Genomic DNA, 27,879 nt, shown 5'->3' on the forward strand with positions numbered 1-27,879 from the left:
AGAATAGTTCATCATTTCCCTACAACCACTAAAATTTGAGAGAAAGTATCCAAGACATACGACTAGAAAAAGAACAATGCTAGAATCTACAGGCTGAACCAAGATGTTGCAGCCCTAAGGCAAGGAGACATGTCCGTGGCAACATACTTCGCAACACTGGAAGGCCTCTGGGAAGAGCTTGACCATCACTTGATTTTGGATTGGGAAAATGCCAAGGATAAGGAGAGGCATGACAAGCAGATTGAGGAAAGCAGAGCCTTCAAGTTTCTGGCAGGCCTAGACCCTGTATATGAAGGTATAAGGTCACAGATTCTAGGGAGAGATGAATTACCTGAGCTTCACCATGTCTAATACCTTGTGAGGAATGAAGAAGTAAGGAGAAAGGAGATGCAAGTTGACTCCCAGACACAGTCCACAGAACTATCTGGAGAACATTCAGCCCTAGTCTCCACTAAGGGAAATAAATTTTTCAGACAAGAAATCCCTCAAGTGTACCCATTGTGGTGGTGAGAAACACACAAAGGAGAAATGTTGGGTCTTGTACTATCATTTGAAGCCAACTGCTCTGAGAAAGGACAAAAGGCAACATAAGGGCCACACACCAAGTGGGAATCTTGCCACCAACAACAGTAGTGACAACTCACAGAGTACTCAGACAGTGTCCTCTTCCACCACAAGGCAGGCCGCCGACTCCTCTGGACCAAGTACTTTGGGCTTCATAGCTAGTGAGGTAGAGGTTCTCAACCGGGCATTAGCCCGTCTGAAGAACAATCCTTTAGCTTCCACCTCTCTTGCCAAATCAGGTACAGCCTCTGCATTTAGTGCAACTAGTTCCATTAATTCTACCTCTTGGGTGATTCCGGAGCCACTGACCATATGACACATATGTCCTCCTTATTCTCTTCGTATCATTTGTTGTCTGGCCAGGATAAGATGAGAGTAGCTGATGGGTCTCTCTCTACCATCTCTGGAAAGGGGGTGGTTGACCTAAGCAAGGATCTCTCTCTTAAATTAGTCCTACATGTTCTTAGTCTTACCTTAAATTTGTTGTCTGTTTCAAAGTTTACAAAAAATTTGAACTGCAGTATAACTTTTTTTCCTTCTCATTGTGTCTTCTAGGATAGATTGACGAGGAGAACGATTGGGAGTGGTCATGAGTATGGGGGCCTCTACTATTTTGATGCAGATATCAGCTCAACCCTACAAGCTTCTGCTACTACTAGTCCGGAAAGTGTGGAGTCAATAGATAGGCTGCACCTGTGGCAATGCTAGGCTAGGGCATTTGTCTTTTTCTTCTTTAACAATGTTGTTTCCCGAATTATGTAAGGGCATTCCAAGTCAGAGTTTAATTTGTGATGTGTGTCAAATGTCAAAACAATGCAGATCAATGTATCCAATTTCTAGTAATGAAATTCAAGCCCCTTTTGATTTGGTTCATTCTGATGTTTGGGGTCCTTCACCCATTGTTTCCATTGATGGCTTCCGTTACTTTATCAGTTTTATTGACCATTATTCTCGGTGCACTTGGATTTATCTGTTAAAAGGACGTGATGAAGTTCCACGGATAACTACGATGTTTTGCAAGATGGTTGAAACACAATTTGATAAGAAGATTAAGCAATTCCATTCAGACAATGCAGCTGGATACTTTGAAAGATCCCTGAACTCATTCATGGAAGATGCAGGCATGTTACACCAATCATCGTGTGCTTACACTCCTCAGCAAAATGGGGTTGCTGAGCGCAAGAACAGGCACCTATTGGAGACAGCTCGAGCTCTACTTTTCCAGCATAATGTGCCCAAGCAATATTGGTCTCAAGCTGTTCTCACTGCATCATACCTGATAAATCGGATGCCATCTAAGGTACTGGGTATGAAGACTCCTTTCTCTGTTTTGTGTCCCACTCTTCCAGAATTTCCTCTTTCCCCACGGGTTTTTGGCTGTATATGCTTCATACATGTGAAGGATCCAAAGAAAACCAAGCTGGATCCCAAGGCTACAAAGGGATTTTTTTTGGGGTTCTCACCTATGCAAAAGGGGTATAAGTGTTATGATCCTGTCTCCAAGAAAAAATGTCACTAGAGATGTAGTCTTTTTTGAGTCTCAACCCTATTTCCAGTCTTCTCAAAATCCTCTTCAGGGGGAGACTAGTGGGTTGGAAGAGGATTCTCATTCTCCCTTCTTTTTTGTTCCCCTTTCATCACCTTCCACTACTCCTAGCTGTAACATTCCGGGTCAACCTTGTGAGACTCCCACTGTGCTAGTTACTTCTCCAGATTCAGCTGATGCTTCTGAAGGTTCCAGTAGGCAAGAGAAAGAGATACTTACATACAATAGAAGGAAGAAGGGCCCTCAACCTCATGATTGCAACCAGTTGAACTCAGATCAATCTATCTCTGCAATCCAAGGTAATTCTGACTCACTCAATTCAGATTTGGATCTTCCTATTGCTCTCCGTAAGCCTGTTCGTTCTTGTACCACTCAGCATCCCATAGCTGATTATGTTTTTTATTCACACTTATCCCCTACCTATCATTCCTTTGTGTTTGCTCTTTCCTCTGTACTCAGAGGTGGCATTTGATCCAAGGTGGAAAGAAGCCATGAATGAAGAGATGAAAGCCCTAATGAAAGTAAGAACGTGGGAATTGGTGGACCTACCAGAGGGGAAAGGCGCTGTTGGGTGCAAGTGGGTATTCACAGTAAAGCACAAGGAAGATGGGTCAATTGAGAGGTACAAAGCCAGATTTGTGGCAAAGGGATTTACACAAAAGGAAGGAATTGGCTACAAGGAAACCTTTGCCCCAGTAGCAAAGCTCAACACAATCAGGGTTCTACTGTCACTAGTAGCAAAATTCTCTTGGGAACTCCATCAGTTGGATGTGAAGAATGCCTTCCTAAATGGTGATCTTCATGAAGAGGTATTCATGGAACCCCCACCTGGATATGATGTTGGAAAGAAGGTGTGTAAACTAAGGAAAGCATTATATGGTTTGAAGCAGTCTTCCCGGGCATGGTTTGAGAGACTTTGTATGGCCATGAAGAAAGTGGGGTACATTCAGAGCAGTGCAGATCATACATTGTTTACAAAGAGACAGAATGACAAACTTACAACACTCATTGTTTATGTGGATGATATGGTGATTACTGGAAATGATGTGAAAGAGATGAAGAGGCTAAAGGAGTTCTTAGCTTCAGAATTTGAGATCAAAGACCTGGGAAATCTGAGATATTTTCTTGGGATTGAAGTTGCTAGATCAAGAGAAGGAATCTACATATGTCAACGAAAATATGTGCTAGATCTCCTAGAGGAAACAGGCATGATGGGGTGCAGGCCAGCAGACACTCCAATAGAACCGAACCATGGATTACAAGAATCAATGGGTGAGGAATACTGTGATAAAGAAAGGTACCAAAAATTGGTAGGAAAATTGATATACTTATCCCTTACTTGGCTAGACATTACTTATGCAGTGCATGTTGTCAGTCAATTCATGCACTCACCAAAGACCCCTCATATGAGAGTAGTGGAAAGAATTCTCAGATACTTGAAGACTTGCCCAGGGAAAGGAATTTTATTCAGGAAAAACAACAGACTTGAAAATGAAGCCTACACTGATGCTGATTGGGCTGGGTCTATTGGAGACAGAAAATCAACCTCAGGTTACTATACATTCTTGGGAGGAAACCTAGTCACATGGCGCAATAAGAAGCAGAATGTTGTGTCTAGATCAAGTGTAGAAGCAGAATACCGAGCTATGGCACACGGAGTTGCTGAACTCTTATGGCTCAGAACTCTTCTTAATGAGCTTGGTATCAAAACTGAGGGTCCTCTTAGGCTGTATTGTGATAATAAAGCTGCTATCAACATTGCCAACAATCCCGTGCAGCATGACAGGACAAAACATATTGAAATTGATGGACACTTTGTCAGAGAGAATTATTTCAAGATAACTCTGTGTGCCTTATACTCCATCAGATATGCAGATTGCAGATGTATTAACTAAAGGACTGATAAGAGTTCTTATTAGCCCATACTTATGTTTAACTTATCTTGTAACTGGGCCTGTGTTAATGGGCCTAATCCTGTTTAATGATTTAAGTCATCTGAGTGTCCCATCACTAATCAAAGGCATCCCAGTAATTTCTTGTACTTTGTACTACATTCATATATAAATAATAGCATGGTCGATTGACTAGTACAGTTCGACATTCACTGCATTTCAGAGTTTCTCTTCTCTCCTTTGCTACTTCGAGTACAACTCCTAAGATTACAAGATTTGAAAGAACGATCAAATCGACAAGAACTAATCTAGCCGATTTGACATAGTCAAAATGAAAAACTGAGAATCCAGTTCTTAGATTTGAGGCCAATGATTTGAAAATTAATCTTTATAATTTCTGATATATTATGGAATTGTTCTATGTTGAATTATTGAATTCTTGGGCTGAAAGTGTAATGGAGATTGAAATCTTTGATGATGGCTAGATTATTGTGCACCATTTGATTATTTGGTTTGTACTTAATTTGTTTTCTTTTTTAGAAAAAATGTATTAGGTTTTTTCTTATGTAAGCATTAGAAAATTAGGGTTTTTCTATTTATTTAAATCGGAAGTCTTGCCGGAGATTGTAGAGGAAGATGGAGATTGATTTGGAGATAGTTGTTCGTTGGGATCCTACATTTGTCCGGATTGGATTCAAACATCACACTATCAGTCCTAGTTATTTAATTTTGATTAATTGCTGTTTGTTTGATGATATGATTATGAATCATAACTGAGAATTTTCAGATCATAAACCATGTGGATTGATGCATGGTTTGGGCACCAAACCCTAGGCCAATTTGACATAGTTTTGGTCCAACCTTAATGGGCTGAACCTATGGTTGGTTGGGGACTGATTACAGCCGCATAAATCACTGATTAAGTGATCAAATATGGATCTAGGCAAGGGGTTCGATGGGCCATTATATGGACGAATTCGGCCCATGCTTGTAAAACCTAATTTGAGTTAGATTAAAACAAGTATAGCCCATTTCAGCATGGATAGCTATATGGGCCGAATTACCTTTTGTAGTTGGGCTCATATACCAAGATAAATATTATTTGATAATTGTGTCCATTAGTGGGTTGATCATGTGTTAATCTAATTGGATTTGGGTTTTACATGTTTTAATTTGATTTTGATCAATTATGTGTGTGATGTGCTATGTGAATGTGATTCGTACATGGGCCATAAGTGCTTGGCCCGTGAAAAGACTTTGTGGCTCTCCATGCCCATCATGGCTAAATGCACATCATTGCCATGATGTCCATGTATCATTGTATGATCTCCCTTTAATGGGCCCTTCTCTTGTTTCCTCTCCAAAGAGAAACCCCATGGGAACCCTAGCTCATTTAGGGCCCATTTGAATATGACTTTATGAAAGTCAGTGGGAGCCACTATGGTAAGACCTAAAGCTGACCTAAGGACTGATATACTTGTTCCCTCATGATTAATATAAGTGCTATGAGATAGGGAATGTCATAAGATGATATCTCTAACAGCCTTCGTCATTAGAATGAAAACGAATTGAATTGGTGGACGGATATGCACCATAAAATTGGGTTATCCGTTTTACTGAAACAGTCAGTGGGGTTGCTTCATAGGATGATAGGGGCGTCATAGACTAGTGGGAGGGGCCTATCCTAAAATGGAAGACTCTAACACAGTATCTTGGGGCTCCCGATATGATGGATCAGCACTTAGTAGTTAGAAAGGTTTAATCTAAAATGGCAACGAACCTTGTCTGATGGAGGCCAAAGGGAAAGCTCATCAGATGGGTGGATACGTAATTCTTCACAGAAAGTGATGGGGTTATGCAGCTGAAACAGTTGGCCCCATGCACCTATGTGATTTCCCACATTTCCAGAGATATGAATACTGTCTCCGTCCCTAAGATAGAGGGAAATCTCAAAGATGAACAAATGAAAATGGAACATAGATAAAAGTCCTTTCTACGATACATAACATGAAACAATGATTAGGTCATGGACTAATATGTTTGTGCTATTTGTCAGAAATGGTACACAGACAATTTGCTAGATTGTTAGACGACAACAAACTCAAGGGGCCAAACTACGCAGACTAGTTTCGTAACCTTAACTTGGTTCTCACGTCCAAGAAATTGAACAAAATTGCCACCAACCTAGCACTAGAATGCCCCCTTGATAAAGCCTTTGAGGCAAGAAGGGAATGTCGGGAATGGGAAGAGAAAAACTCTCTTGCCCAATGTTACATCAACCTGGCACTAGAACACCCCCTGATAAAGCCTTTGAGGCAAGAAGGGAATGTCGGGAATGGGAAGAGAAAAACTCTCTTGCCCAATGTTACATCATTGCCTTACTGGACAGCTTTATCCAGAGGCAGTTTGACAGAGTAGAAAACAACAAAGATATTCTAGATAATCTAAAGACCATGTATGAGGAGCAAAATCGTTTTGTATGACAAAAGGTCCTCAAATTGTTGATGACCACCAGGATGACCGAAAACCAGCCGGTTCATGACCATTAGGGGTGGATTCAAGCCGAGTCGAGCCAAATAGTACGAGGCTAGAGCTCGGCTTGATACTGTTCTACAAGGCTCGAGCTCGAGCTTGAGCTCGGTTTGAGCCAGAACCTTGAGCTCAAGCTTGATTTTGAGAAAAAATATTTTATAAAATAAAAAATTAAGAAATATAATAACTAATAATTATAATATTTATATATATATATATATATATATATTCGAGCCGGCCGAGCTCTAGTAGGCTCGAGCTCGGCTTGTTTCATAATCGAGCTAGTGAATTGGGCTCGAGCTCGAGCTCAGTTGAAACCGAGTCGAACCAAGCTTTTCATGAGCCAAGCTCGAGCAGCTTGTGAAAAGCTTGGCTCGTTGCCACCCCTAATGGCCATGTCATGAAGATGATAGATTTTATCAATGAACCGGAGGCTCTTGGTTCCAAGCTGGATGATGACACCAAGATTGATGCCATCTTAAACTCTCAGCACACATCCTTTAATCAGTTTGTCATGAATTACAACATGAACAAGCTAACAACTAGCTTGCAAGAGCTCGGCAATATGTTGCAGGGAGCCGAATAACTGATTAGAAAGGACAAGCTGGTGGCCATGCTTGTTGAAGGAGGTAAATCTGGTAGAAAGAAACGAAAGGGTAAGAATAGGCCTCAGAGGAAGGGTGGCAAACAAAAGACAAGTCATCAGATAATGTCACTTCTACAAGGGGACCGGGCACTGGAAGAGGAATTGTCCTCAATATCTGGAATCCCTCAAGAAGAAGAAAGAAGGTAATTTTGAAACTCAGGTTATAGAGACCAATATGTTGGTTTCTTCTACATCTTGGTGTATTGACTCTAGGGCTTCTATTCATGGAAAGCGAAATGTTGAATTATGACGAGTTCGTGCTTTACTTGGGGACATCTGCAACCATTGCAGCTGCTGTTATAGGAACAGTAGATTTAGTTTTTAGAGAAGGGACTATTACTTTAAAAGAATGTCCTTATGTTCCATTACTTGGAAGAAATTTGATTTCAGTTTCTAAGTTTTGTAAGGGTGGTTATTCTATTTAATTCAGTTTTTAAGCTTTGTAAGTATATTTTTGCTTATATACTTAAAAATTTGTAATGTTTCTATTACTAAAGTTGGTTTGAATGTTGTGTTTTTATTAACAAGTCATAGCTTCAAGTTTCATACAAGTTATTTTCAATTTATTTTGTTCATTATATACAAAATCAAAGTCATTTTTAGTTCATTTTATTAATAATATATTATATTTTGATCATTTTTTGTTTTATTTATTATTGCTACTCAATATATGATTACAATCTGAATTCAATTTAAATCTGATATGAATTCAATGGATGCGATCTGATTCAAATTTGAATATACGAACTGAATTTAGATAGATAGATAGATAGAGGGAGAAAGAGACTTGTTATTGGCTTCGATACATCAGTTTCATGAGAGCTTGAGGAAAGTTCCACAGATGATGATTTGCTCCCAGCTTCTGCACAATCAAGCATTGCTTTGTACTTCAGCCATTGTGCTTTTGCCTTTTCAGTTACTAGCCACTAAACAAACATACACACACCAGTTAGTAAAAGCTGTCATTGAAAATATAAGCGAAAAAAAAATCAAAATCCCAGCCAAAAGGACCTGTAAGATCAAAACTTATGAACACAATTCTCATTAAGCAGAATAATGAAAACGAAAATGGAAATTACTGGATAACAGTATCATAGAAAAGAAAATATACCACATCAGCCTCTGCAATTGTCTCTGGTAAAATGATGCCCTTGGACTTTGCCCACTCATGGGCACCTTCACCAACCAAAAACCTGCAGAAAAGGAAACGGACAAGTATAGTCTCATGTAAATTGAAAAGAAGTGCAGAATGATTTGCATTGACAATTATTACTTGAGAAGAGATGGGACTTTATGAACCAAAATTTTGAAGCACCAATGATTCAAAAGCAAAAGGAATTCTTTGTGCATGATGGAAAGAGTGAATACTTTATCTAACTGGGTGAAACCAAGCATCAAAATTAAAGAAAGGGTTCAGGTGAGGACAAGCCAGAAGGAAGAGATGATTCAGTGAGAAAAGGCAGAGATGGGAAGGTGGATCCCAAGGTTGTTTAGTGTCTTCAGGCAGAAGAAGAATCTCCAAAAGGAGAAGACTGGGTTAGAGATGCTGGTTTTAAAAAGAAGGAAATTTTGGAGGAAGAAAAAGGAGAGGGAAGAGAGAGCCCTTTGGGGAATAAAATACAAGAAGGGAGAGAGTGGAACAACTTTAAAAAAGGGTACAACCGTCCAAGTTAGTAGAAGCTGATCTCTAGGGTGCTAGTGAAGCAGTAGAGAAAATATTAGAGAAAATTGAAAAGGAAGGGAAGTCATTATCAAGAGTACAGAAGGAAACAAAAATATAGAAATAGACCTCTACAAGATGTTGAAGAGGTAGACGATGAGGATGATGCAACTCCAGATTCAGAGGTGGAAGTAATTATAGATGAGACTCACAAAGTTGAGAAAGTAGAGGATATGGATTTGGTGCTGAACAAAGAAATGAAGGTTAATAAGACCCTGGGTTTATTCTTCCTGGGTGGGGGGGGGGGATTTTGCAAAGGAAGCCTTCAGGGAGGTGGAAGAAGATCCAAGAGTTCAGTCAAAGGAAAAGGATAAAGGAATCTTAAATTCAGGTACTATAGAGGTTGGTTCTGGCCCTCGGATGGATGAGGAAACAGTGAGCTTGAAGGGTGAAGGGGACATAAGGAAGGGGAAGTCAAAGAGAGAAGATACGAGTGCAGTTCAATTTTTTTGAAAAGAATGCAATATTTGAAGTAGAAAGAATCAATGCTAGAAGGGAGGCCTCCTCAGAGATGGAGAAAATTCTTAATGCAGTAAGAAGATTTCAAAGAAAGAAAATTAATCAAACGGTGCAAGTTTCTAAAGTTTTTGCCAGGCTAAAGTTTGGAGTATTTGGATGGGGCTAAAAACGAAGGGGAAGAAGGTAAAAAAAGCATCTCAGATAAGAAGGGAGAGCTCTGTATTAGACAAGGGATACACTGAGGAAATGGATAAAGCTTGAGTACCACTTCTCATCAGAAATGGCTGGTTGGGTTCATGGTATTTTTTTCATTGTATAAGGGCAGGGGTTGGGAGGGTTGTTGGATATGCATATTATTTTTTGTTTTTGTTTTTTTTTTTGGGTGGTTCGTGGAAGGGGTCTTCACCATATTTGACATGGTTTTTGCTGTTGTATATGGGGTGGGATTTTCAGGATGTCATTTTTTGATTGTAGGGATGTTTATCTTTTTGTCCAAGGGGTTTGATGTTAGAGTGGGTCTGTTCTTTGCTGGGTGATGTCTTATCACCCTGCTGTTTCCTCTTTTCTCCTTTTTCTTATTAAAGCTTATTTTTTATTTATCTTTAAACAAAATGATTCCCAGAAGAATAGAAACTCTGTGCGAAATCAGATACTGTACCATATTTTAAAATTCTTGTGCATTGACAAAGGTATTACAGCTTCCAAATTTTCCCAAATGTCAACAGGTTAGTCATTTACTTTTGCATGAATATAACAAATAAGTGGAATTGTGGCATTTGCATGGGCGTTGAAAATTAAAAGAAAAAGATATGAATCATGTAAATTCCATGTTGTGATGAGAAGAATGAAAATTTATAGACAATTTAATGATATAGACAAATAAGGTCATCTAACTAAAATCATTTGATTAATCAGATAACTGACAGGTGACTGAGATCAACATCTACTCTAACACAAGTCCAAGCAATGTCAAAAGGAAAACCAGATTTCCACTGAACGAACTTTAAAAATCCAAAATAATGAGAGGATTGGACAATTAATATCATAGTACTCCGAGAGGTGCATAATGCACTGCAGAATGGTTCAATAGAAAATTTAAAAATTTACATTTCTTATCAAAAAGACCAAAACCATGGAGCTTGTGCAAGAAAAGGCCAATCTCTCTCTCTCTTTTTTCTCTTTGCTTGCATTGGTTCTGCAGAGCAAGTGTGGCAGTTGATAAATCATAACCACCAGAAGAAAATGTGTATCATAAATCATAACATGTAAATATCTGGAAAGGCTGCATCTAGAGCAAAAGCAAAAATTTTCTCATAGAGATTTTAGTATTGATGACATCAAAACAATCATTACATGGGAGGAAGTCGGCCCAGCAAAGAAGGTCCCATCATTTGTTCCTTGGCCAAGCAAGTAGCAATCTGGATGGCATTTCGTACACCTGATCTACAATTAATGAGAAGGATGCTAAGTAACCTATGGAAAAAACTTGTGAAACTCAGAGTTAAGAAAACAAAACAGAAACAAAATATCAATGGATTAGTATACATTCACCTATTCAACTAAATCTGTCAGATAATCCAAATACTGTAATGGGGATTTGTGTAATTCCATGTATAAGATACCTGGGACCGCCCCAACAGCTCCAAATGCTCCAGAATCACCATCCATGATACTGGCATCACATTCTACATGGCCATCCTCTGTCAAATTTGAACCTCGGCCTGCATTTGTGCTTGGATCATCCTAAATAAAAAGAATTATATCTAGAACTGACTTGCTCAAAATAAAACCCTAAGTCTACAAGCCATCAGGAAACCGGAAAAAAAAATAATGATACTCTTAATAATGAAAAATCCCTTCCCTTGTCAAACACTAGGAGACAGTTAGTCCCACAAGAGCAGAAGACTATTGCATTATATGTCATTGTTTTCCATGATAAAATCAATATGGTGGTCTGATGTGGGACAAGTAGGGAGTCCTACAACTTTTAGTTCTGGTGCTGGGCTTTGTAGGGTGAAGAAAGGTGATTAGGTAGTTAAGGATGAAGATAAAGGTAGAGAAGTAAACATACAGCTTGTTGTCGACCAAGGAATGAGGCAGAGATAAGAAAGAAAGTGAAGAACTCTTGCAGTTCAAAGTAAACTAAAGAGATAGAACACTTAGAAGAAGAAACAAGAGGAAGAGAAAAATACTTAACAAGTAATCACTTATTCAAACTGTTATTCATGAAATCAACTCTTCTTCTTCTTCTTCTTCTTCTTTTTATTTTTTTTTTATAATGACTATTTATTTATAGAATAACACAAGAACAAAAATCTCCCTTTACAAACTCAAATTTGGAAAGAAGGAATTGCAAGTTATCTCCGGCGATCATGCGCCGACGACTGTTATCTCCGGTGATCATGCGCCGGCGACTGTAACACCGGTGTCAAACCATGCGCCGTTTAGTAGCAATAGGATCTAAAACTGAGAACAGGAGGGCGCCTCCAATCTGCTAAACCCCCAGTTGGCACCCATCCTATTGTATTACCATGCTCCCCTCTCCTTAGCAAACCCTAGGGAGCCTTTTTAACCTAATATTTTCACTCTTAGCAAACCCTAGCCGCCCCTAGGTGTTTAATCTCCACCCTCCATCTCTTTTAATCTCAACCACTCATTTTAGGGCTCTCCTTTATAGCTTTTAAACCCTAGGGCGCCACCTATTCTGCTAATCCTCACCATTCAGCCCCTCATCTCCAAATCTCAGCCACTCCCTCCATCTTATATCCCAACCATTCAATCTAGGGCACCACCTATTCTTTTAATCTTAACCCTTCAACCCTAGATGTTCTAATCTACACCCTCCATTTCTGGGCGCCCAAATCTCAGCCCTACATAATATTGGGCGCCCTCTCCTTTTATTTTCAGCCATAGGAACACCCAAAAACCATCTTATCCATCCATTAGAAACCCTAGGGCGTCCCTAACTTCGCTAAATCCCAGCTGCCGCCCCCCATCTTTCTCCCTATTTCCAGTTGTGTCCACCCTTCTCTATAAAAAGGGTCCCAGGGGCCCTGTAGAAGGGGTTGGCCAATTCACCGAGGTACGAAGGAAGGCTGATCTTGAGAAGTTCAAGGGTAGAGGAAGAGGATGATCCCAAGCAAGAGGAGTTCCTACTTGCAGTTCGCCAACACCACTATTACCACCTCTGGATTTGAATCCCAACCATTTTTTCTTCAGTTTTAGAATTACTTTATGTTCTTTAATTTCGGTTTATTTTTCCTTCATGCAAATTTACTTTTATTAGATTTAATTTGTGTTTTAATTCTCTTCTGCAGATCTGAAATTCGGCCAGGTAAGACGGAAGGCCTAGCTCGAGAAGTTTGAAGGTGGAAGGAGAGATCTGGAAACTGCTACCTCTGATCGGATTCTCAGACATTTTTATTTTGTTTCTTTTATTTAGTTTGTAGAAAACAGTGATGTGGGCCCCACAATTGTGGTCCCACTTTGTCCGTAGGGTAGAATGTATCTAGTCACAGCTGTGGTTATTTTTCTGTTCTGTTATTTCTGGTTTCAGTTTTATATTGTTTGTTATTTGTTAGCAGTTATGATGTAAACACCAAGGGCAGATATGTCCTTTCATGTAAATAGCATAACCTATATATATTAACTTAAAGTGGTGGCGGCAGAATATTGACATTCTGCTCTTCTCCTAAAACTCTATGTTCTATTGCTCTTCCACCACTCTTTCCTCTACATCTTCACATTCTTTTCTCATCGAACCTGAAATCTCTTAGTGATCAAGACTGAATAGTAGTCTTGACAACCTACATGGTATCAGAGCCAAGTTAGGGTTTTTCATGTGAGTCTAATACCGGCCGACCACATGAGAATCTCCTAGGACTGAAAGCTGAAGAGGAGGAGTCGCAGACTGATTCTTGGAGATCGCCAGAGGTACTAGCAGTTGTTGGAAACTTGCTAGGGTTGCAGAGTGTTAGTGGTCAGGAAGGATCAAAGAAGACTAGGGTTTAGGTAACCCTAGAAGGCAGCGAACTATTTTTCCTTGTAAGTTGTTACTTTTTTAACAGTAATTCTTTCAGAGAAGATAGGTTGGACCTATCTGGAGGGGAAGGCCGAACCATTCTAGCTCTTTCTCTCTTCGATTTCCTAGGGTTTTACAGCAAACCCTGAACCGAACTGTGTTTCTCTCTACTCTAGGGTTTGAAAGTGATCTGCGGCAAGCCCTAGTGGTTGACTGAACCCTGTGATCTACCTAGAGCTACTCTTAAGTTGATTGGTAGGTCCGATCAGATTCTAGGGTTTCTTATTACTGCAAGCTCATCTATACAGTATGGATTGTGCGACTGAATTGCTTCCTTTCAGAACTGATTAAAACCCTAACTTTCCCTATCATATCAGTTTTGTTTTAAAGCTGTTCTCAGAGTTCTAAGGGGGTTAGAGATCTACGGACAGCTACTGCTGTGTTAGCTAGTTGGTTTCAGATCAGAATTACTTCGGTTTTGTGCACATACACTGAGAATACAGATCAGGCCTATACTGTTTTGATTGTGATTGGTGACTCAAGTACTGTTTTTGAGACTTGACAGAAATGGAGTCTAAGATTCAGAAGACAGTCTTGGGAACATCAGTTATGGTGGTGTTTCTGAGATGGGTGGTCAGATTACGACCGTAAAGTTTGATGGATCAAACTATTTGGAATGGGCCCAATCAGCCATGATGGCTATTGGTGGAAGAGGTAAATTAGGGTACCTCCTGGGAGATATGAAAGAACCTTCCAAGGGAGACCCGACATATACCAAGTGGATGCAAGAAAACTACGTGGTTATGACATGGCTGTGTAATTCTATGCAGCCTCATATTAGCCGGAACTATTTGTGGGCAAAGACAGCCAAGGAGATATGGGATGTTATGAAAGAAACTTACTCCCAACCCCTTAATGTTGCCAGAGCATATGAATTGAAATGTGAAGTGAACACCTTTAAACAAGGAGAGAAACCGATATCAGTCTACTTCTCTACCTTGAAGTCCCTGTGGCATGAGATTGATCACTTAGAGACTCTTGAGTGGGAGAGTCCCAAAGATGCTTAAACCCATAGAAAGCACATCGAGACAAACAGAGTGTTTGAGTTCCTGGCGTGATTGAACCCTGAATATGATATTGTGAGGCAGTAGATTTTGACTAGAGACAGTGTGACTCTCTCTCAGGCCTACTCATTTGTACACAGTGAAGAAACTAGAAGGAAGGTTATGATGCAACCCGTATCAGCCTTTGTAGCGGCTACACCCAAATCAGGGGGTGATTCAGAGAAGGACAGGAGGAAGGAAGACAAGAAAGATGTAGTATGTGAACATTGTAAGAAACCCAAACATACAAAAGAGACATGTTGGAAACTGCATCCTCACTTGGTTCCTGCAAAGTTAAGAAACAAGAAGGGCACTGCTCATGTAGCCATGAACACTGATTCAACATCCTCATCTGGCACAAAAGGAACATCTTTGGAGACCTTAGCTGCAGTTCGGGCTGCCCTAATACAGCTAGAAAAGGAGGTTGGAAATTCAGCTCAGCCACCACAGCCTCCATCAGCCCCTGTCACATCTGCCTTCGCCCATTCAGGTACTCGAGCTTCAGCCTATCATGCCTTAGCTCCAAGTACTACTGAGCCTTGTTGGGTAATAGACTCAGGTGCATCTGATCACATGACTAGCTTGCCTTCACTGTTTACTACTTACCATTTGTCTTCTGGTAGAGATAAGGTATCTATTGCTGATGGCTCCCTGGTTCCTATTTCTGGGAAGGGTGACATCAAGATTTTAGATACTATGTCCCTATCATCTATTTTGCATGTGCCTAAGCTTGATACTAACCTTCTTTCAGTCAGTAGTATTACCAAGCATATGAACTGCTCAGTAACCATTTTCCCTAATCGATGTGTTTTTCAGGACTTGGAGACGCAGAAGGTGATTGGGACTGGCCGTGAGACGAATGGGATCTATCTGCTCGGGGAGCGGTTCCGTCAGGGAGAGTCAGTAGAGAAGTTGTCTTTTGTTTCTCAGAGTGTGAGTCCGGTTATGCCAAAGCATAACCGATTAGGTCGTTTGTCTTTTCGATCTTTACAGAGTTTGTTTCCTACTTTGTTTGAGTTTATTGAGTTATCTCAACTACAGTGTGAAAGTTGTGAGTTTGCTAAGCATTTTAGAAACCCTTATTTATTGAGTAATAAAAAGAGTGATAATTCTTTTGATATTGTGCATACTGACGTTTGGGGGCCTTATCATATCCCTTCCATGGGTGGGTACAGATACTTTTTTGTTATTTGTTGATGACCATACCCGTTTTTCTTGGGTTTATCTCATGCGTTCACGAGATGAGGTACCTTCCCTGACCCAAAATTTTCACCAAATGATTCTAACCCAGTTTGATGCCAAGATCAAAGTTCTTCGATCTGATAACGCAAAGGAATACTTTGCCAAATCATTGACCTCTTATCTTCTTCATCATGGGGTTATCCACCAGAGCTCTTGCCCTCATACACCTCAGCAGAATGGAGTTGCCGAGAGGAAGAACAGGCACATTTTGGAAGTGGCTAGAAGCCTCATGTTTACTTCCAATGTCCCCATTCGCTTCTGGGGGGATGCTATCCTCACGGCGGTATACCTTATTAATCGGGTCCCTTCCAGGGTCCTTGATATGCGATCTCCTTTTTCGCTTCTACACCCACATAAGGACTTGTTTTCTATTCCCCTTAAGACATTCGGTTGCACTTACTTTGTTCAGTTTCTCGGACCCCATCCTTCCAAGTTCGAACCCAAAGCCTCCAAATGCATCTTCCTTGGTTATGCACAAACTCAAAAGGGTTATTGCTGTTATGATCCTGTCTCCGGGAGGAAGTTTGTCTCCATGGATGTCACTTTCTTTGAGGGGACACCCTATTATCCTCGGGTTGCCCCTCGGGGGGAGAGTAGTGAGAGTGGGGGTTTGAGTTCTTGTCTTCAGGGGGAGAGCAGTGAGAGTGGGGCAGTTCCTTTACCTATTCCATTGGGTGATGAGAACCGCAATGGTGAGGGTGGTCAGAGGGATCAGGAGTTGAGGGAAAGCTGCAATGGTGAGGGTGGTTAGCGGGATTAGGAGTTGAGGGTTTATCACAGGCGGTGCAGGCAGGTTGATCCTGATCATCAGCAGTCCAGACCAGCTCCAATCTCATCTGCAGCTCCAGGTCCAGATACTTCAGTCCCAAAGCCCACAGAGACTTCCCCTACAGATGATCTTGACCTTCCAATTGCAGTCCGTAAAGGGAAACGACATTGTACCACATCCACAACCCACTGTATTTCCCATTTTTTGTCCTATGATCGTCTATCTCCTACCTATAGGTCCTACCTTAACTCCATTTCCAATGTCCCTATTCCAAGAGCAGTGCAAGAAGCCCTATCCATCCCTGAATGGAAAGATGCAATGCAAGTTGAGATGGATGCTCTGTTGAAGAACAACACCTGGGAGGTAGTTGATTTGCCAAAAGGAAAGAAACCAGTTGGATGCAGATGGGTATTTACGGTGAAGCATAATGCAGATGAATCTATTGAGAGGTACAAAGCTCGGTTAGTTGCAAGAGGGTTTACACAGACTTATGGCATAGATTACTTGGAGACATTTGCACCAGTAGCCAAGATGACTACTATTCGAGTTCTCTTGTCTCTTGCAACAAGTCACACCTGGCCTTTATACCAAATGGACGTGAAAAATGCCTTTCTGAATGGAGATCTGCAGGAAGAAGTTTACATGCGTTTGCCTCCTGGATTCTATGATGCAGAAGTAGGTAAGAAGGTCTGCTGGCTCAACAAGGCTTTGTATGGTTTGAAATAGTCACCTAGGGCTTGGTTCAATAGATTTAGACTAGCACTTGTGAAGTTTGGATATGTATAAGCCCAGTCAGATCATACCCTATTCATCAAGAGGGTGGAGTCCTCTTTGACACTGTTGGCAGTATATGTTGATGATATTGTGGTCACAGGGAATGATAGCCATGAGATTGAGTCTCTTAAACAGCTTCTTCACCAAGAATTTGAGGTGAAGGACCTTGGTGTACTTCGGTATTTTTTGGGTACTGAGGTTGCTAGATCCAAACAGGGGATCTTTATATCTCAGAGGAAATATGTCCTAGACCTGTTGGCAGAAACTGGAAGTTAGGTGTCAAGCTTGCAGATACACCAATTGAACAGAATCACAGGATTAGTGTCGAGAGTGGGGAGCCTCCGGAAGACAAAGTTATGTTCTAGCAACTAGTAGGAAAGCTCCTATATCTCAGCCTCACTCGGCCAGATATTACCTATGTTGTTAGTGTTGTCAGCCAGTACATGCATTATCCTAGAACCACACATCTTCTTGCGGCAGAAAGAATCTTAGTTTACTTGAAGAGATGCCTAGGTAGGGGTATACTTTTCAAGAACAACAATCACATGAAGGTGGAGGTTTATACTGATGCAGATTGGGCTGGGAGTGTTGATGACAGGAGGTCTACCTCGGGATATTGTGCCCTTGTGGGAGGAAACCTTGTCTCCTGGAGAAGTAAGAAACAAAGTGTTGTCTCCCGGTCAAGTGCTGAAGCAGAATACAGATCCATGGCCAATGGAGTGGCTAAAATCCTATGGCTAAGATCTCTACTTGAGGAGTTGGGTATTGAGTATGAAAAGTCTTTGATGTTGTACTGTGATAATCAAGCCGCCATTAATATAGCACATAATCCAGTACAACATGACAGAACCAAACACATTGAAGTTGACCGTCATTTTGTGCAAGAGAGGGTCTCATCTCAAGAAGTATGCCTCCCTTACATCACATCCAGTATGCAACTAACAGACATTCTTACTAAAGCCGTATCAAGAAAGAAGCTAGAGGCGGATCTATCCAAGTTGGGAATGATGAACATATACTCCCAACTTGAGGGGGAGTGTAGAGAACAGTGATGTGGGCCCTACAGCTGTGGTCCCACTTTGTCCGTAGGGTAGAATGTATCTAGTCACAGCTGTGGTTATTTTTCTGTTATGTTATTTCTGGTTTCAGTTTTATATTGTTTGTTATTTGTTAACAGTTATGATGTAAACACCAAGGGCAGATATGTCCTTTCATGTAACTAGCATAACCTATATATATTAACTTAAAGTGGCGGCAGCAGAATATTGACATTCTGTTCTTCTCCTAAAATTTTGTGTTCTACTGCTCTTCCACCACTCTTTCCTCTACATCTTCACATTCTTTTCTCATCGAATCTGAAATCTCTTAGTGATCAAGACTAAACAACAGTCTTGACAACCTACATAGTTGTTCCTGTTATTTATTTATTTATTTTTATGCACTTGTTATTCTCAATACTGCTCGAATTTGGTTTTAATGAATTCCATTTTTTTAATTAATTAATTTTATATTTTTGCAACTCCCCTTTGTGTTATCTTGTCTGGATCTAAGAAAATATTAATTTTTCCCTCGCTTCCCTGTGGATACGGCCCGTTCTCACCCATTTACTATGTTAGTAGTTGTTTGAGAATCGGTAAAATTCTATAAATGTTTAAATTGGCGTTTCGGAGTGTTTAATGGCGTGCTTCCGGACACACCAGAAGTGTAGAATTGTTGGAAGACGTCTGTTTGGTAGATCTAGATTACGGGATTCTTTCCACCAACAAAAGTTGAGGCTGGACGAGGAAGAAATTTACCGCAAAACCGGTTCGCAAATCTTTCTAACTCCACTCCCTTGCCAAATCCAGAATTTTCTTCTTGCTTCTATCATCATCGTGACTCACCTTCTCATTGCCACCCTTGTTGTCCTTGTGTTCTAGGTTCAGGTGGCCAGATATCCCAACCTAATGGATTTCCCAAACAAAGGTGATTATGTGGAGGTTTCGGGTCCAACATCAATGTCTAAGGAATTGGTTAGTCGACCTAGGAGGGAATAGGATATTGATGAAGCCACAAAGATGGCAAAGAAATTAGGTCTCCAGCAATGTGAATCTGGCAAGGCCTCTGGTAAAGAATGGAACAACATAAGAGGTAAGGGAGTTGATCGGGAGTTATCAGGAACAAAGAAAAAGTTGAAAAAGGGACCGAGTAGGGAATTAAAGAGGCTACAATGGGGTATAGCTGATCAAAATTTGGAATACGCAGGAGAAGGGAGTAGAAGAATAGGTAAGGGTAAGACAAACAGAGTTTTAAGATGAAGATCCTGAGCTGGAATGTAAGGGGGCTGGGTGGTGAAATAAAGAGAAGCTTAGTAAAATATACCCGTCGAAGAGAGAATCCTGACATTATTCTGATACAAGAAACCAAAAAAGAAGAGGTGGACAAGAAGTTAATTAGAGTAATATGGGGGGTTTAAGAGGCAGAAATTGGGCTGCCCTTCCAGCCATAGGCACTTCAGGAGGGATCCTTCTCATGTGGAGAGAAGATGTGGTTTCAGGAGTGGAAGTAGATAGAGGCGAATTCTCCCTTTCAATACTTTTCACAAACAAAGCAGATGGTTTCACCTGGATTCTAACAACAGTTTATGGCCCTAATGATCCATCAAATAGGAGTAGGTTTTGGGAAGAGCTGGATTCCTTGCATGAACGTGATGAGTTTCCCTGATGTGTGAGAGGAGACTTCAATGTCACGAGATTCAATCAGGAACACTCAAAGGGGAAGAGGGTAAATAGAAGCATGAGGGAGTTCTCCAATTTTATTTCCAGACACAGGCTGCATCACCTCCCATTAAGGAATGGTAACTTTACCTGGTCGAACATGTAGGAGAATGCCTTGAGTTGTAGGCTTGATAGATTTCTAATTACTTCAGATTGGGAAGCCCATAACCCCCTGACCTTTCAGGATATCCGCTCCCGATGTAACTCGGATCACTGGTCTATCACTTTAAGTACAGATTTGGAGATTAAAGGGAAAACCCCTTTCAGGCTGGAAAAATTTTGGACGGAACACAAAGACTTCTGCAAAATGGTTGCTTCATGATGGGAGGAATGTAAGACAGAAGGTTGGCCAGGGTATAGAATTTTGGAAAAATTAAAATTTGTAAAAAGGAAGTTAAAAGAATGGGCCAAAGAGGAATTTAAAGCCTTTAAGGAAGAGAAATCAGCACTCTTATCTGAGTTGGATGATTTAGACCAAAAGGAGCAGATTGGTCATCTAGATGAGAATGAAAGAAGGAGAAGATTTGGGCTAAGAAAAGAATGGGAAAAGGTAGTAAGGAGAGAAAGTTCACTGGAGACAAAGATCTAGGGTTAGATGGTTAAAGGAGGGGGGACAATAACTCTAGGTTCTTCCATATATATGCATCTGGTAGGTGGAAAAGAAATATTATAACAAAATTAAAAATTGGGCAACGAGAAGTGAAGGACCTTGAGGAAATTTCTGAAGCTTTCTTATTGTTGAGTTGGGCCGATTTCTAGTTATTGGGCCCAGTTATTTATTTCTTATTTTTAAGTTGTTAAGTTAGGAAGTTATTGGCCTTTAGGCCCATTAGTTTATGTTTTTAAGTTGTAACTATTCAGCTACTTAAGTAGCCACCCTACTAAGGGCATTATTGTAATCTCTTATTCTTTTAAGTTGAGTATATAATACAAAGAGAGGTTGGCGGCCAGAACCAATTCAACTCTGGTTAACATCCTACTCCTTTTCTTCTCTACTGCTGAAACTCTTCACCTTCTTCTTTCTCTTCACAAGGAATTTATCTAAAACTCAATCAGTGATTTCTACTTGGTATCAGAGCAGGCCGAAGGTTCCTTAAGCCCAGTTTTTGGATTTTTTGGTGGATCTGTTTACCCTGTAGCTCTAGGGTTTCCCATCAAAATCAGGAGAAACTGAAGAAAGGGGGAGAGTCATGTTTCTGTTGGACTCTTCAATTTTGACCTAGGAAGTGGCACCCTAATTTTTTAGGGTTCCTTGGAGTTTTCTGTGGGGGGCGGTTCAAGTCCTACCTGTTTTAGAGGTTTCTGGAGAGAGCGGTTGCCTCTTCTCTCTCTTCTCCTATCCCGTAGAAAAGGAATCTTTTATGGGAGGGCCATCTAGGGCACCAAAAGGGTGTCGTTGGTACCAAAAGTGATTTATTTGATATTCTTGCATATTACAGTAACCTTTTACCCCCTTTTTAATAATTATGGAGGGTAACGGAGTTGAAAACAAGCCCGAGAGTGAAATGGGACCAGTGGGAGGTGTCGGAGGCCTTCTCGGGGCTAGAACCATTACTACAGTTAAGTTGGCTGGTTCAAATTACTTAGAATGGTCACGATCTGCAAATATGGCCATTAGTGCTCGTAGGAAGTTAGGGTATATCACTAGTGAAGAAGTGAAACCCGAAACTAACAACTCCCGGTGGGTACAAGAAAACTATATGGTGATGACTTGGTTGTGTAATTTGATGCTGCCCCATATAAGTAAAATTTTTTTGTGGGCAAATACAACTAAGGAAATATGGGATGGGGTTGCAGAAACCTATTCACAGAGGGAGAATGTTGCTAGGACTTATCAGTTGAAAAGTCAGATTATTGCTACAAGGCATGGAGATAGACCTATTGTTGTTTACTTTTCAGCCCTTAAAAACCTGTGGCAAGAGATTGACCATCTGGAGACAGTTGTTTGGGAAACCACTAAGGATGCAGCTGCCTATCAGAAGCTCTTAGAGAAGTATAGGGTTTTTGAATTTCTTGTTGGCCTGAATCCCGAGTATGATATTGCAAGACAACACATTCTTTTCAGGGACAGTGTTACTCTCTCCCAGGCATATGCCTTTGTGTCAGGGGAAGAGAGCAGGAGAAATGTGATGATGAAAAATTTTGGTTTTGATAAATCAGCCATGGTTAGCACTGTGAGACCTAAACAAAGTGGAGACTGGGGTGGCAGTGAAATCAAGAAGGAAGACAAAAATGATTTGATTTGTAACTACTATAAGAAGCCTAAGCACACAAGAGATACTTGCTGGAAGCTTCATCCTCATCTGGTACCGAATAGACTCAAAAACAAGGGAAATGCTCACATGGCAGTCACTAGTGACATACCAGCCCCTCCCACTACAACTACTCTAGAGTCTGTTGAAGCTACTACAGTGGGGGCCGAACTTAAGAGATATGGGCAATTCCTAAATCAGCGGGATACAGTCAATTTTAATTTAGTAACAGGTGGACAACTAGGTACAGGTGATTCTGGTGGAGCACACTGTTCTTCCTTTGCTGACACATGTAGTTCACATGCCATTACAAATTATGTTTCTACTGCAGGTAAGAAGGGGCCTCCTTGGATTATAGATTCTGGAGCCTCAAAGCACATGACCCATAGTTTCACTATCTTTTCCTCTTACCAGCTCTGTTATGGCAGAGATAGAGTCTCCATAGCTGATGGATCTCATGTTCCCATTGCTGGGAAGGGGTCTGTCAAGATTAATGATTCCATTTCCCTTCCCTCTGTCCTTCATGTTCCCAAATTGAATACTAACCTATTATTTGTTAGTAGTTTGACTAAGAACTTGAACTGTTCAATAATTTTTTCTCCTGGCCATTGTATTTTGTAGGATCTGGATTCAAAGGGGACGATTGGGAGTGGTCGTAAAGTGAATGGAATCTGCCTCCTGGATGTGCTTCCTCATTAGGGTTGTTAAGAGGTGCCGAATAGGGGTAGTTTAGTATTCTTCTGTTTATTAAGTAACTTGCTTATGTGGCAGTGTTATTAGAGTTACTCTGCCCCACACTTAAGTAAGGTCATTTCTGTCTTTGTAACTATGATTAGAACCTAATATAGATTAAGGGGGTCGACTGAATGGGTAACCATCAGATTTTCGACAGACCCATCTTCTTCTCTTCTTCTTCTTCTTCTTCTTCTTCTTCTTCTTCTTCTTCTTCTTCTTCTCCTCTTCCTGTTCGGGCTACTGTAGCAACAGTCGAAACATGGTATCAGAGCAATGCTCCTGACCTAAGTCAGTTGGTAAAGCAACTCAGCACTGTTCGTGACTCTTCACCTTTGTTTCTGATCAGTCGATGGAGAGAACTAGTTCACCCTAGGTCAGAAACAGTACAACTTGTCTCTCTGCTGCGCATAACCTTCTTCAACAAGGAAAGTGACTTCAGTAGTGAATGGTTGATTGATATTCTCAAAGGAAGGTCGGTTCTTTCTTCTTCTAGTGTTACTTCTATTTCTGGGTAGAAACCCTACAAGAAGCTGTTGTACTGAGTAGAACCTAGAGAACTAGGTTCATTGTTGCCCTAGGAAGGGCTGTGTGTGCAGTAGCCGAATGTGTAGGGCTGCTGTAAGTTGTTGTGTAATGCCCTCTTGATACAATATAAGGTAGAATGCAGTAAGTTGTTGTAGGGCAGTAGCCGAGTGGTATAAGGTAGAATGCAGTGACCTTGCCGAACTCCTTGTGGTTGTGTAATGCCCTCTTAAGTGTGTTAAATAAGTCTGAACTGGGTGCAGCAGATTTGGCTGTGTTGTGGTGCTTGAGTGGTTGTAAGAGGGCCTCTACTTGTGATTAGTGAATGGTAAACTGATGCTTATGTGAGACATAAGTGTGTGAAGTCAGCAGTAGTGTGAATAAGAACAAGTGTGTGAAGTCAGCAGTGGTGTTTAGAGGCTGCAATAGGGGCTGAAATATCAAACTGTGAACAACATCAATCAGCTTGTAGCTGAGAAGTAAAGTTAAAGACAACCGTGAAAAGGTACAATGGCAGCAATAGGAGATGGCTACAATGATCAGAAACCTAGTGCAGTAATTTCTTCTGACTACCTAGGAGTACAAATGACCTCAATTAAGCTAAATGGGGAGAACTATGTTCCATGGGCTAAATCCGTGGAAGTTTTTCTCAAGGCAAAGAAGAAAGCAAAGCATGTTAAAGATGAGAAGCCACTGGTTGACTCTCCAGGGTTTGATGATTGGGAACAAGAAGATGCTCAAATCATGACTTGGCTGTGGAATAGTATGGAACCCAAAATCAGTGCCAACTTCATGTTCCTAGATACGGCTAAGGATATATGGGAGCATGCTAAGAAGCTATATTCTGGACAAGATAACACAACAAGAGTATATCAGCTGTATCAGGAGTACTTCGATTTACAACAAGGAACCAAAACACTAGAAGAGTACTATGCCTGCATGAAGAATATAAGGAATGAACTCAATGTCTATCATCCCCTTACTCCAGATATTCAAGTTCAACAACAGCAAAAGGAGCAGCTAGATGTTACAAGATTTTTAGTGGGGCTGAAGTTGGAATATGAACCAGTTAGAGCTCAAATATTGGGGGGCTCTACTCTTCCTACACTTGAGGAAGTATTCTCAAGACTTCGTAGAATCTCTTTGGGCCAGATAGAGAACCTCACACAGTATGATAGATCAGCACTTGTGACAGCTAGAGGTGGTGGACATAGTACAAGAGGGGGAGGTCATTCCAGAGGGGGCCGTGGCAATCCCATGATTGGTAGGGGTGGCCGTGACTCAGGGGGAGGCCGTGGCAGAGGAAAAAAATAACTCTACAAGGAAGTGTACTCATTGTGGTAGGGATGGACACACAGTGAATTTCTGTTATGATCTACATGGCCCTCCCTCTAAATGGGCTAATCATGCTATAGCAGGCGAGGTTGCTATTAGTGATAGTAAACCGGCAGACCTAACTCCTTCCACATCTATATCTACTTCTGGGAGGGAGATGGTGAGTGTTCCGCGTGATGAGTATGAACGGTTCCTTCAAACTACTTCACAGCATACCACTGCCACATATGCCCAATCAGGTATCGCTTGCATGTCATCTAAAACTCCTTCCTGGATTATTGACTATGGAGCCTCAGATCATATGATTGGGACTCCAGGTGTGTTCTCTTCTCTTGTTGAAACCTCCACACCACAAACTGTTACACTTGCCAATGGGTCCTCATCTCCCATCTGTGGTGTTGGTAATGTTGACTTGGCTTCTATCCCTTTATCATCTGTTTTATACGTACCTAAGTTTCCATTCAATCTTATGTCTGTTAGTAAAATAACCACAACTCTTAACTGTTCTGTTATCTTCTTTCCTTCCACTTGTGTTTTTCAGGATCTCAAGACGGGGAAGAAGATTGGTGGGGGGCATGAAGCTGGTGGATTGTGTTACCTTGATGGCGGTGGATCTTCAATTGCACTTCAGACTTCCCTTACTCCTCTACAATGGCATTGCCGACTGGGACATCCATCTCTCAAGGTCCTCAAGATGTTGGTTCCATCATTGAGTCAGTTGTCAGTTTTACAATGTGAGTCATGTCAGTTTGGTAAACACCGTCGTGTGTCCTTCAGTCCAAGAGTTGAGTGTTGTATGTTGAGTCCTTTTTCTTTGGTTCACTCAGATGTTTGGGGTCCGATCAAAATAGTCTTATAATGGGTACAAGTATTTTGTCTCCTTTATTGATGATTGTTCAAGAATGACATGGATTTACTTAATGAAAGAAAGAAGTGAATTATTTTCCATTTTTCAAAAATTCCATGATGAAATACACACACAATTTGGTGTTCCAATCAAAGTTCTCCATTTAGATAATGGTCGTGAATACTTTCTTACTGCATTTCAACGGTATTTAGAACAGCATGGCATTATTCATCAGACCTCGTGTGCTTTTACCCCTCAACAAAATGGGGTGGCTGAACGGAAGAATCGTCATCTTCTTGAAATTGCTCGGTCTATGCTTCACCACATGCATGTTCCTAAATGGTTTTGGAGTGATGCTGTACTCACTGCATGTTTTCTCATTAATCGGATGCCCTCTTTTATTCTTCATGGTCGGTCCCCCTTCTCCATCTTGTTTCCCACTTTATCTCCGTTTCCATTAACTCCTCGTGTCTTTGGTTGTGTGTGCCTTGTTCATAATCTGAGTCTTGGAATAGACAAGCTAGATGCACGCTCAAATAAATGTGTCTTCCTTGGCTACTCTCAGACTCAAAAAGGGTACAAGTGTTACAATCCTATTGCCCGAAAGTGCTATGTCTGCCCCGATGTCACATTTTTTGAGTATGTCCCCTTCTTCTCCAGTCATTAAGCACCCTTGTCCTCACCCTTACCTCCTCTTCCTCTTCCTGTCAGTGATTCAGTTCTAGAGGTTGTTGTTGGAGTAGACTCATCTCCTCATCCAGTGCAAGTCACCACTGAACGACCACCGATCCGACAAGTGTATACACGTCGAACGACACCGGCCCCTCCTCCAGCTTCTACCTCATCTGTGGATCCTCCCATGGCTCCTATTGCTGAACCTTCAGATCTTGACCTACCCATTGCCTTACGGAAAGGTAAACGTAGTTCCACACTCCATCCCATTTCCAATTTTGTTCCATTATCTCGTCTTTCTGCATCACATCGCCAGTTTGTTTCACTTTTGTCTTCTATTTCCCTACCTAACAATGTTCAAGAAGCTCTTAGTTCACCTGGATGGCGGCGAGCAATGGAGGAGGAACTTTCTGCTCTTCAACATACTCAAACGTGGGAACTTACTACTCTTCCACCTGGGAAGCATGCTGCGGGCTGTAAATGGGTGTATACTGTGAAATACTTGCCAGATGGTAGTGTGGAGCGTCTGAAGGCCAGACTTGTTGCTAAAGGTTACTCACAGGGGTATGGTGTGGACTATATGGAGACATTCTCACCGATGGCTAAAATTGGTTCTGTTCATGTCCTAAATTCCTTGGTAGTTATGTATGATTGGCCCCTCCTTCAACTTGACATAAAGAATGCCTTCCTCCATGGTGATCTAGTGGAGGAGGTATATATGGAGCAACCACCTGGGTTTGTTGCTCAGGGGGAGGGTGGTAAAGTGTGCAGGCTGAAGAAAGCAATCTCCACGTGCTTGGTTTGGGAAGTTCAGCGAAGTGGTGAAGAGTTTTGGAATGAAGCAATGCCAGGTTGATCACTCAGTGTTCAGCTATGACTCAGAAGCTGGGAAGATTTTATTAGTGGTCTATGTGGATGATATTGTCATCACTGGTAGTGATAAATTGGGGATTGGCAAACTAAAGGTATTTCTGCAAAATCATTTTCAAACAAAGGACCTTGGAACATTAAAGTATTTCTCGGGAATAGAGGTTGCCAGGTCAAAACAATGTGTGAATCTGTGCCAAAGGAAATGTCCTTGATCTATTGGAAGAAACAGGAATGAGACCCCTATGGAACCAAATGTTAAGTTGAGCAGTGATACAGGATAAGTATTTGAAGATCCTGGAAGGTATAGACAACTAGTGGGAAAGCTGAAATATCTGACTATCACGAGACCTGACATCTCCTTTGCAGTCAGTGTGGTGAGCCAATTCATACAGAACCCTCGTATACCTCACTGGGGTGCAGTCCTTAGAATTGTGAGGTATCTGAAAGGTGCTCCAGGCCGTGGGCTATTGTATAAACCAGGAGGAAAACTTGAAGTAGTTGGGTATACAGATGCAGACTGGGTAGGCTCATTGAGTGACAGAAGATCTACTACAGGCTATTGCACATTTCTGGGAGGAAATCTTGTGACATGGAAGAGTAAAAAGCAGACGGTTGTAGCCAG

General features: G+C 41.2%; 1 protein-coding gene across 2 annotated transcripts in view; it reads right to left on the bottom strand.

Annotated features, from left to right (window-relative positions):
- Positions 1 to 27,879, bottom strand: part of LOC148863628 (N-terminal nucleophile aminohydrolases (Ntn hydrolases) superfamily protein) — a 54,458-nt gene that overhangs the window by 15,132 nt on the left and 11,447 nt on the right. For both annotated transcript variants that reach the window (XM_088980587.1, XM_088980588.1), the window contains exons 3-6: positions 10,982 to 11,102; positions 10,713 to 10,797; positions 8,292 to 8,373; positions 7,968 to 8,106 (exon numbers count right to left, since the gene is read on the bottom strand). In XM_088980587.1, the coding sequence (XP_088836713.1) occupies positions 7,968 to 8,106; positions 8,292 to 8,373; positions 10,713 to 10,797; positions 10,982 to 11,102 (427 nt within the window). The remainder of the gene's footprint in view (positions 1 to 7,967; positions 8,107 to 8,291; positions 8,374 to 10,712; positions 10,798 to 10,981; positions 11,103 to 27,879) is intronic.

This window comes from Nelumbo lutea, chromosome 3 (assembly GCF_056320005.1).
Source record: "Nelumbo lutea isolate HS-2025 chromosome 3, American lotus-T2T, whole genome shotgun sequence".
Taxonomy (NCBI): Eukaryota; Viridiplantae; Streptophyta; class Magnoliopsida; order Proteales; family Nelumbonaceae; genus Nelumbo; species Nelumbo lutea.